At 39.5% G+C, this 12,281-nt stretch overlaps 1 protein-coding gene across 1 annotated transcript in view; it reads left to right on the plus strand.

The window, feature by feature from the left end:
* LOC135199394 (chromatin assembly factor 1 subunit A-B-like) overlaps positions 1-12,281 on the plus strand; it is a 150,658-nt gene that overhangs the window by 127,186 nt on the left and 11,191 nt on the right. Inside the window, exon 7 of the mRNA XM_064227386.1 lies at positions 624-811. Coding sequence (XP_064083456.1) covers positions 624-811 — 188 coding nt within the window. The remainder of the gene's footprint in view (positions 1-623; positions 812-12,281) is intronic.

The raw sequence follows: 12,281 nt of genomic DNA on the forward strand, positions 1-12,281 counted from the left end.
GTCAGGTCTCTAGATTCACAGCACTGCTTTCAATGATAAGTTTATAATGTTTCCAAGAGGAATGTTCGAGAAACACTAGTTTGCAATACTTGCTGTGAAGCTGGGTAGACCATCAGAAGACAAAATCCTTGTTTCCATTAGTAATTCCACAGCCAAAATTCTTTACCATCGAAGCCAATCTAAATCTGTGGTTGTACAGGTGATTAGGAGCAACACTGACTCATTCAGTCCTATCTACCTTTAAGCAAACTGCAAGTATAAAAAGAAAAAAAAACGAAGTTACTTACACAGTCTCTCACCCACAAGAACATAAAACATAATAAATGAAATAATTAAATCCTAAAAACATCGGTTTCAAAATTGCATACTAGTACAGCGTCCATTTAGAATTATGTATGCCATTTAATCATACTTCTTGATGCTAGAAGTTCCAAATGTTCATTGTTTCATCTTCAGTTTTGTTTGATTTTTATGATGTTTGAAAAAATGAAAGTTTATTTCTGTATTAGCAGAACTGTTAATTATGAATTTTTAATTTCTGTTTGATTGTTATGACATTTGAAAAAATACAAGTTTTTGTATATGCAGGACTGGTATTTATGAAATTTTAATCTGTTGTTCAGATGAGAGCGATGAAGAAGACATAGGGAACTGTTCTGCCATGGTTCAGGATCCAGCTGCAAGTTCTCACCAGGGAAAGAAGTTCAAAGCTAAATTTCTAAAGTTCTGTGAAAACCAGAGACCTGCATATTGGGGAACATGGTCAAAGAAGAGTTCCTGCGTGTCTGCACGACGACCATTTGCCCAGGATGTGAGTGGGTTTTATACCAGTCTTAGGCAGAGACAGACACTGGCTCTGGTTGGAAGTAGGATGTCAATTTGAGGTTTAAGTTTATTTGGTAGATTTTGAGTACAGGATGTAAAATTGAGGTTTAAGTTTATTTGGTAGATTTTGAGTACAGTACTGACATCAGGGACTATGAAGGATTATAATCACATTAACTATTTCACAGTCCAGGTACAATATTCAAATAGTATTCTTTATATGTTACATAATTGGAATATGGAGTGAATTATAGTTTAAGGTATAGGAAATAGGTAAAGGAATTTAAAACAATTGTATGTCAGAAGTTAATAACAGAAGTATAGCAATGAAAAGAATAATGCCAAGCAGGAAAAGAATATGGTGAAGTTGATTACCACTAAAATGTACAAAGCAGATGCTAACTTACATGATTTGAAACAGTGTTGACATCTTAGTTTAGAATTTTATATGTTCACTATAGGTGTTAGTACTTAATGTTCTTTGCGCTTCCCTTTGGTCCCTAGCTGCAGCTCTCACTCCTTTTACTGTAGCTGCATTCATATTCTCTTTCTTACATCTCACTCTCCATCCTTCCCTAACAACTGTTTCAATATTAGTCTCAGCACTGAATGACCTCATTGGTCCCAGTGCTTATCCTCGGGCCTAAATTTATACTTGAGTGCAAATTCTTATGTACAGTAGCACCTCAGCTTCTAATAAATATTAGAAATTGCTGAAGATAAGATGTCTTGGAAGAACTGGATATCATAAGATTTCATAGTGAAAATGATGCTTCTTGCAAAGAAAATCAGAATTGAATGACAATTGTAGGTTATTGTTTAGGTTTGTAGTGTACTGCTGGCATTACTACTTGAAACTTTGCACCATCCCATTGGCCCATAGCTGCAATCCATTTCAATCCTCTTAATATACCTCCATTTATATACTCTTCTATCTTATTTTCCTCCCTCTCCTAACAATTGTTTCATATTGCAACTGTGAGGTTTTCCTCCTGTTGTCCTTTGAAACCTTTTTACTCTTAATTTCCCTTCAGTGCTGAATGGCCTCATAAATCCTAGCACTTGATCTTTAGCCTAATTTTTATATTCCGTTCCATCCCATAGTTTAGGTTTGGCTGTAAACTAGGTGAAATTACTGTATAGGCGAAGCATGTTGGCTGTAGGCTATCTTGAATGTTCAGGTGTGGGCAATACTAGTGGGTCTTAAGTACATAATAGTTTTATATAAGTAACTTACGAGGTAATTACATGGCTAAAAGTTTCTAGAATTATGAAGTTTGTGGGTCACTATTTTCTAGTGGCTAGGTGACTAGCACCACCTACTTTTGGGGAAAGAGAGGAACAACTAGCAAAATTGGCATCAATTTGTTTCTACAGGCTGATGGCTGTACTACAGTTGTTAGCTCCAGCTTGTTCTGAAATGAATTCTTTTGGTTGACATTTTTATTGTGTTTGGTGAAGTATTCTTGGATTGTATACCCTTATGGCATATTGAGGGCTCTCTTATTATTATAGTAATGATTTAACTTTGATTAGTTGACTTATTCCCGATTATGAAGATTTTCGGACTTGATTATCATGTCATACGAGAGTTTTTCGAGCTGTAGGTATTGCAGCAAGGGCTGTAATACTCGAATGACGAAAGAATGTTATGATTTTTACTGAGCACAGATTGCAGAGGAGAGGTGTGTTCAATAGAAGTAAGTGTGAGGAGTGGTACTCTAAGAAATGGAAAAAGCAAAAGTCGCATTTAAGTAAATTGGCCAGGGATAGGGAAAGGAAGCAGACTGCTTGATGAGTTAGTAAGCTATTAGCTAGCCAGGAATCCCTTTTGGATGATGATGTCAATAGTGATGAACCATTTATTTCTATTCATCCCATTCCTGCTTCTCTGTCTGTACCCACTCCTTTATCACACACTAACTGTGGAGCAAAGCGAGACATTTTATTAACAATATATAAGGCAGCAGTCTTATCCATAATAGATTACTACTGTCCAATATATTTGTCCGCCTCAGAAGTTACATTAAAACCTTTCGATGCATTGCACCATGAAGGCATGCACAGGAGCATTCCGATCGTCCCCAACAAGCTCGCATCTGGTAGAGGCAGGTGTGTTGCCCTTGAAACATCACGGTAATTTAGTAACAATACAAAGAGGTCTTTCACTACAATCAAGATCATCTCCTGCAGCTGACTGCTTTCAAAATTATAATCCAGTAACAGAAGTTAACCCTTAAACGCCTATTGGATGTATTTTACGTCGACATAGAAAAGTTTTTTTAAAAATTTGCGGGAAAATACTTATAGGCCTACCAGCCGAAAACTTTTGAATCACACGCCTTGGGGGATGCTGGGAGTTCACGGATCAAGGTTTTGTTTTGTTTACAATCATTACGCAGGTGCGCAAGCGCGAATTTCTTTCTTATCACACTAAAAAGTATCAGTGACACATCTCAGAAATTATTTTGTCACTGACATAATTATTGCACCATTTTAAATTTGCTGTTACATGGAGTATTATATATGAAAATGTGCGCAATTTCATGTAGAATAAAAAAAAAAATACTCATGATTGTAGCTTTTATCAGTTTTGAAATATTTTCATATAAATAACGATAAGTGCCAAAATTTCAACCTTCGGTCAAGTTTGACTCTACCGAAATGGTCGAAAAACGCAATTGTAAGCTAAAACTCTTATATTCTAGTAATATTCAATCATTTACCTTCATTCTGCAACAAATTGGAAGTCTCTAGCACAATATTTCGATTTATGGTGAATTTATCAAAAAATTTCCTTACGTCCGCACGGTAACTCTTCCAAAAAAATCATGTGCGATTGTCGTAATGTTTGCACCATTTTAAATTAGCCGTTACATAAAGTTTTACATATGAAAATGTGCACAATTTTATGTAGAATACAACTAAAAATAATTGAAGGTTGTAGCTTTTCTCATTTTCGAAATATTTGCATATAAATCACGATAAATAGAAAAAAAACCATGTTCGGTCAAATTTGACTCTACTGAAATGGTTGAAAAACGCAATTGTTACCTAAAACTCTTACAGTCTAGTAATATTCAGTCATTTATCTTTATTTTGAAACAAATTCAAAGTCTCTAGCACAATATTTAGATTTATGGTGAATTAAAAAAAAAAAACTTTCCTTCCCTCCGCACATGGATTCCCCGCCGCAAATCTCCAAAATGCGTACATCGCATTCTCGGAATATTTGCTCCGTTTCATATTAGGCATTTCATAGAGTTTTATATCTGTAAATGTGCGCAATTTTATGTAGAATACAACAAAAAATAATTGAATGTTGTAGCTTTTCTCATTTCGAAATATTTACATATAAAAAAAATATATTAAAAAATTCGACATTCGGTCAACTTTAACTCATGCGAAATGGTCGAAAACTGCAATTGTAAGCTAAAACTCTTACAGTATAGTAATATTCAATCATTTATCTTCATTTTGAAACAAATTGGAAGTCCCTAGAACAATATTTAGATTTATGGTAAATTTTTGAAAAAATCTTTTTTACGTCCGCGCGTTTCGAATTCATGCATCATTTTGTGATAATATTTTCTCTGTGTTGCTTTGATCGTTTTACAGTGTGTTATATACCAAAATGATTATAATTTACTGTACAATACAATGAAAAAAAATTAACTCGTTAGCTTTAACCGTTTTGCTCACAGTGCGATTTGAATACAATTACATATGAAATTTTGTTTTTGCACTATCATATATCACATTATTTATATATGATAATATTTTTTTCATTTCTGATGGTTGCATACTAAACTTCAGGCAATGACAAAAAAAGGAGCCAAAAATGAACTCTTAATCTTGAAAACAAAGCGCGCTGTGATTTTTTGAAAAAAATATATTTTCTGCTTCGGCGCTCACTCCGAGACCCCATCGGCATACGGGAGACAATTTTTATTATACCCCTTCGGCATTTAAGGGTTAATAGTACTAGCTCTTTCCCAAAAAGAGCTAAATACCTAATGAACTTGCATAACATAAATCCAATTTTTCACCCATAAATAGAATTGTCACCACCATATATATTAAAACGAATAAAAACATGTACATCCCTATCATACCTACTTAAAAAACAAATGACCAGCACAGATATGTACCACCAACATGCTTTGGAGCACATTAGAAGAAAAGGAGACAAATTCATGGTATATACAGACTGCTCCAAAAATAATATTGGCCTAGGAGCATCTGCATATTTGAAAAATATATTAATCAAAAGAAGCGTAACTTTAATATCATTAATATTTGCTGCTGAACTCACGGCCATACAAATGGCTCTTGATATTATATCTGAGAAAAAAGCAAGTACCTCTATTATTTTCTGTGACTCACATAGTGCTATAGATGCTATAAGTCAGTATAAACCAGCAAACCAAATAGTACAAGAAATAAAAATAAAAATTCATCAACTCCTCCAATCAGGATTATCAACAGAAGTATGTTGGATTCCAGCACACATGGGAATCAAAGGAAATGAAAATGCAGACTCTGCTGCCAAATTAGCCTGCACTATCCCTCCAACAGTTACACATGCCCCAGTGTCAGACTGGATAACATCTGTCAAACCATTAATATATCAAGATTGGAAAAGAGAATGGTCCTTGGTGCCAACCACAAATAAACTTAAAGTATAAAAACTGAAGTGTATGCATGGAGGGCATCTTCACAAAAAGAAAGATCAAGAGAGGTAATCCTAACAAGGCTCCGTATAGAACACACAAAATTCTCGCATGGTCACTTGATGACGACACCACATGCTGACCCAATGAAGTGTAATATATGTCAAGCACCTATGACAGTGCAACATTTACTTGTTGAATGCCCAAACCTAACCTAACCCAACCCAACCTAACCTAACCTAACCAGCCTGAGAAGAGTCTACTTAAGACTCAGAGGTCTGGAAAAACTAAACCTTATTAATGATAATAATAATACCCACCTCCCTTACTTTCAAACAAACATCATTGCCAGTCTCTAGAGTAGAATTGACGAGATTTGTGTCAATTGCTGAAACTTTCACAGTTAGCCACACTGATGAAGGTCCTTATGGACAATAAGTGTGCTTCAGAGCATTTGATGGCTTCTAGTGTTAGTGCTTGTCAGTTGAGAGCCCAGGAATGCCTAGTGGAAGTTCAGTGCTCGAGAAGGTGGCTTCCTGGCCCACCAGTTCTCCTAGGCATAGGTCAATGACCCCTAAACCTGAGAGGAGTCAAACTGGTAGCCTAAGAGAGGTCAGTGGGGTCTGCTCACAGGTAGTCACCCCCTGTTCTGGACCTGTTGCTAGTTCCCAGGATGCAGCTAAGCACTATTGGAAAAGCATATCACTGGATGTACATCGTCTTTCATCGAGTTCAGATGAGTTCTCCCAGGTGTCAGTGGTGTTTTTCAGATGCTTTTTGCCCACTGAAAAGGGCATGCAACAGATGTATTATGGAGGAGTTATGGAGCTTCCATTTGACAACGTCTGTGAGAGAGAGAGAGAGAGAGAGAGAGAGAGAGAGGGTGTAATTGCTGTATGGATAGTTAATGACTGAATTGGTTGTTGGTAGGTTCTGGCTGGGTTGTCTGCTGGTGCTGTTGATTGTTAGAGTTCTGTGTTTTTGGTGTTTTTGAGTCAGTTTTTGGTCTTTGGTGAGAGCTGGTGATAGTAGTGTCGGCAGCAGTCTTGAAGGAATTGAAAGTCAGTTGAGTTGTGTTATTGATTTGTTGTTTGCTTGTTGTTGAGTTAATGTTTTTTGCTTTAGAGTTGTTTTGCCTGTGCTGTTGTCTTTGTTGTTATTCTTTGGTGTTGTTAGTGGGTGTGGATGTTGCCTTTTGTGCTGTGTTTTTTTTTTTTTGTTGGTTGTGTTGTTGTGCAGTGGCCTTGGGTTATGATTTTTTGTGTTGTTGTTGGTATGATCTCTTGAGGTTGTTGGTGGGTGTTTGTGTTGCCTTTTTGTGTTGTTGGTTTTTTGTGTTGGTAATTGTTTGTGCATTGGTCTTTGTTGTGTTGCTGAGTTTTTGTTGTATGTGAGGTTGTGGTTGTGGTCCTTGGTTGTTGTGTTGTAGTCCTTGGTCGTTGTGTTATTGGGTTGTGGGTTGTGATTTTTTGTGTTGTTGTTGGTATCTCTTGTGACCTCGACCAGTGGACAGCACAGGATAGCCCCAGAGTATCTGGAGTGTTGGTAAGTATGTGTTTTGTGTTGTTTTTGTTTTTGTATAGGTCAATTGTCCTGCGTGTATTTGTTGTGTAAAGAAGAAAGTGTGACTGAGGGTGGATTTTGGCAGTTGGATCGTTTAGGTTAATGTGGGAGGGATTTTGCCAGCTTGTTTTTCAGCTTGTGATCCTGCCACAGTATCCCCATCCCCTCTAGTACTGTGTAAGAACACCAGAGATCCCATTCCTAGCCCTCGTCCTTCATGCAGTCATTCAGATAGCCCGGAAAGGTTTTCGTCTGTTTTTCCAGTTCCAGAGAGTCAGAATTTGGCTTCCAAGGGCCCGTCTCCACATGAGTGATCCTCGTCTCGTGTGTACTCTTAGCCTGAGCGCCCACAGATGGCCAGTCTCATCTTGTGCCTGAGTGTTCTTCAGTCTTGGGAGTTGACGAGAATAATTTTCAAGCAGTGTCTGAGCGCCCATTAGCACAAGTTTGCTCACCAAATTCAGGATGCCTGTCATCGTTGGATCGCCAAAGAGCGCCCGAGCGCCTCCTACAATAGATCCTATTCAGAGGAAGCTTGATAACATTCTGAACTTGCTTAAGAAGACTCCTGCTCCTCAACCACCGTACTTAGCATTGTCTCCAGTTTCCTCAGCTGAGGAGGAGGATGATGGGCTCCCTCAAGATACTTGTCCTTTGACCTATTTATCTTTGCTTAGATATTTACTTACGACTTTTCCTGGTTTCTTCTATCCTGCGACTCCATTGGTGCCCGCTTCTGCTTTTTTTTCGTGGAAGCTCAACCAGTAGATCCTGTAATGCTGCCTGAATTAGTCCTTTCTTTGTCCACCAAGAAAGCCCTGAGTGAGATTGACGGTTGGCTTTCAGAAAAGAGGGACCAGGGCAAGGCCATCTTTTGCTTCCCTCCTTCCAGATTGTCTAAGAGAAGACACCAGTTTTACACCACCAGGGAAGCTACTTCTATGGGGGGTTTCTGCCTCCTCCCAGGGGGACTTCTCTGTTCTTGTTTATTCATCTTGGAGGTCACTTTTTATGCAGCGAAGATTATGTTTAGCTCTTTGGAGTTAGTACACCTTCTCTAGAGTATCTTCAGTGTGTTGAGGTACTTAGTTTTCTTGACTGGGCAGTAGGAGCTCTTGCTCGTAAGGTTAAGGAATGCCCATTCCTTACTGATGAATTCTCCCCAGACTTGTTAGGGGTACTGTCCTGTACAGATAAAGGAGTCAGGATAGCTCGCAAGAATTGGCTTCCCTATATACTCTGGGTGCACTGAAAAAGAGGGAACTTTGATTTTCCTACACTTCTAAGGGCTTGGCATCTCAGAAAATTTATCACCCCTCCTTTTCTCACTGTTGGACCATCAACATCTTTTCCCACAAGATATAGTTCTGGGAATTTCTTTTGATCCCCAGAAAAAGAGTATGCAAGATCTTCTGTCCAAATCCTCCAGGCATCCTAAGATAGTGTCAACACAACTACCCAGGACACTTTCTCCTCTTTAGGTGCCCCCCTGTCGCGACACTCAACAAAGATTCATTTCTAAGTCTTGATCTGGAAGCAGATTTTGTTTCCAGGTCTATCAAGAAATCTTCGTCTAAAGTTACAGGACGTAAGTGAAGATCCAGTCCTCCAAACTCCAGTAGAGGCCAGACTGCTACTTTTTTTTTAAAGAAGTGGGGAGACAGAGGGGGTGGAGCCATGGATAGTCAACGTATTGAGGGAAGGGTACACAATTCCCTTCAAAGATGAGCCACCTTTATCTAACTTTCCAGCGGCATTAACAGCCTACTCATGGCTCAAAGAAGGCTTTAGCCCTCTCAGAAGAAGTCTCGTCTCTCATAGAAAAAGGGGCAATAGAACTAGTGGAGAATGTGACTTCCCCTAGCTTTTACAATTGTCTATTTGTAGTGCCCAAAGCATCATGGGGCTGGAGGCCCGTCATAGACGTCAGTGAGCCGAATGTCTGTGTCGAAGATAAAATTCAGGATGGAGACAAACCAGTCCAATCTGTCATCCATTTGCTTAGGAGATTGGATTACATCCAGATATGCAAGATGCATATTTTCACGTTCCGATACACCAGGAATCAAGGAGGTTTCTAAGGTTTGTCCACAGGAACACTGTTCCAATTCCATGCACTGTGTTTCGGTCTTTTGATGGCGCTACAGGTATTTACAAGAGTTCTTGCCCCATTAGCACAATGGGTGTAAGTATCTCTCTCTACCTCGGTGATTGGCTGCTTCGAGTCCAATTAGAATTAAAGTGCTTGGAGGACCTCCAAAAAAGGCTATCAGCCCAAAAGCTGCCTGATGATAAACTCCCCAAAATCACAATTACTTCTGTCTCAATAGATTCTATATTTGGGGATGATAATATACTTGGAATTTTCTGGTTCTCCCATCCCTGAAGAGAGTAGTCGTGCCAGAAGACAGTTGGCAAATTTCTCCTTTTAAATCATTGTTCAATGAATGAGTGGATGAGTTTCCTAGGAACTTTATCGTCAATGGAACCGTTCATTCATTTGGGCAGACTTCTAGTGTTACAGGCAGTCCCTGGTTATTGGCGATCCGGTTTTATGGGGCTTGTCTAGTGCCATAAAATCTGCAATTTGTGGCTCTATAACGGGCCAAGTTCCGGTTATTGGTGCTAGTAATAGAGTTATGGCACCTTAACATACCTAATAGAGGTGCTATAAGGGTGCTTATGGCACCAATAACCAGTTATCAGCACCATTATGGCGCCAGAAATTGCTGAGTTTTGGTTAATTACGGTTTTTGCTTATCTGCACACCCCCATGAATGGAACCCTTGTCAATAACTAGGGACTGCCTGTACTTGAGAATCAATTGGAACAGGAATGTGTTCCCAGATTCAGTAATGTTCCAGTGACTCCTAAAATAAAGTCGGATCTTTGTAGGAGGAATGCAAAAACAGACTTGGAAGGGAAATCCCTCCTGCCAGTGAATCCCAACCTAGACATCTACTCAGACGCATCGAATCTAGGCTGGGGTACGATCGTGGGAGACAAGGAAGTCTCGGGAAAGTGGTCTCAGGAATAAGGGAATTGGCATATACAGGCAGTCCCCAGTTTTCAGCTGGGTGCTGATAAGCAAAAACCGCCATTAACCGAAACTGCGATTTATGGCACTTATGGGCCCGAGATTAGGTTAATGGTGCCTCTTTTAGGTATGTTATGGTGCCATAACTCTATTACCAGCACCTTATGGCACCTACAACCAAAACTCAGCCCGTTATGGCACCAAAAATTGGCAATTTTTTGCCGCAAGGCAAATGCCATAAAACCAGATCACCATGAACTGAGTCCGCTGAAAATGGGGTACTGCCTGTAAATGTCAAAGAGTTGAAAGTGGTACACTTGGGACATCATTTCATGAATGTAGTATCCAACAAAGTAGTAACAATTCACTCAGACAATACAACTACCGTTTCTTACATAAAAAAAAAAAACCAAGGGGGAGCACACACTTTTTCACTTTGTGAAGTAGCAAAAGATCTGCTGCTTTGGGCAGACCAAAATCAAACAACCCCTCTAACAAGACTCATCCAGGGAAAACTCAACGTTCTTGCAGACGAACTGAGCTGCCAGAAACAAGTATTACGACAGATTGGACCCTAGACTATCAAGTGAGTTAGGATCTCTGGAGGTTGTGGGGAACACCTACCTTGGATCTGTTTGCCACTTTAGTGAACAACTGTCTTCCTCTGTTCTGCTCCCCAGTCCCAGATCTGTTAGCATGGGCAACAGATGCCATGCTACAAGACTGGACCGACAAACATCTCTGTAAAGGGGCCTCACACTGAGGGACCTGGGGCAACCCAAACAAGATGTAAGGTCTGTAAGGTAAGGTCTTTCCTACTCTGAGTATGATCAGGCAGGTAATAAACAAATTCCAGATCCAAATGAATGTATCCATGATTCTAATAACTCCCTTGTGGCCAACAAAGGAGTAGTTCCCAGACCTGATAGAGCTTCTGGCAGATTTCCCAAGGCTACTATATCAAAAGACTCGGCTGACCAGCTTCTTAGTATCAGGAAGTTCCTGCGCAAGGCCTTTTCAAGGTCAGATTCGCTAGCGACTTTCCTCTGATGAAGTATATCAAGCAAAGTGGTCCATCTTTCCAGCATAGTTCGGAGAATTGAGTATTATCTTCTCAAACATCTATAGCCGAGATAGCAGATTTTCTGCTATATTTGAAGAAGAATAAACCTCTGACTGCTTCAACTATCAGGGGCAATAGCGCTGTGTTAAGGTCTGTCATAGGGAAATGGATTTATCCTCCAGTCAGGACTTATGAGATTTAATTAAATCTTTTGACAACACAAGACAGAAAGTAGCCGTGTTACCTTGGAACCTGGATGTGGTTCTGAAATGGTTGGCAAGTCTTCATTTCAAGCCCTTGAATTCAATCTAAAAGATTTAACTATGAAAATACTTTTTCTAGTAACCTTAGCCACAGCAAAATGGATAAGTGAGATCCACGCCTCAAACAAGAAACCAGATATCTCACAGGGGAATGCTGTGTTTATTTTCTTTGGGATTTCTAGCCCAAAACAAGTCTTATTTCTAATCCTTGGCCTTTCTCTTTTATGATTAAGAGCTTGTCTAATATTCTAGGTTCAAGTGGTCAAGAGATTATTGTCCCATGAGAGCTCTCAAGTGTTACCTCCACAGGACATTGGGAATACATGGATCTTCAATTTCCTTATGGTATTCTATGAAGAATCCCACCTGATCTGTCAAAGAATGGCCTGGCATTCTTCCTCAGACTTCATTGCAGAAGCTCGTACCTTTCTGGGAGAGGATAATTTCCCTTTATGTAAAGTGAGAACTCAGGAAATTAGAGCTTTAGCCACTTCTCTGGCTTTTAAATGTAACTTGTATCTCGCTGCAATATTGCAAAGGTCTTTTTGAGGTGTAAGTTGGTCTTTGTATCACATTATCTGAAGGAAGTGGAAACTTATTTATGAAAATTGCTGTACATGGGTCCCTTCTCGGTGGCTGGCTTGGTGTTGGGGGAGGATGCATATGAAGCATTCCTTCCTTCCATTCTTTGCCTTGAATTATGGTGTTTGGATTTTACGGGAGCCTAGGTTATTATTAATAGGGCTTAGTTTTTCCAGACCTCTGAGTCTTAAGTAGACTCTTCTCGGGCTGGTATACGGGAGCCTAGGGGTACTGTGTACTGGAGGAACTGTCAATCTTTTATGGTTGGGTAGTGG

This window comes from Macrobrachium nipponense, chromosome 25, assembly GCF_015104395.2.
Source record: "Macrobrachium nipponense isolate FS-2020 chromosome 25, ASM1510439v2, whole genome shotgun sequence".
Taxonomy (NCBI): domain Eukaryota; kingdom Metazoa; phylum Arthropoda; class Malacostraca; order Decapoda; family Palaemonidae; genus Macrobrachium; species Macrobrachium nipponense.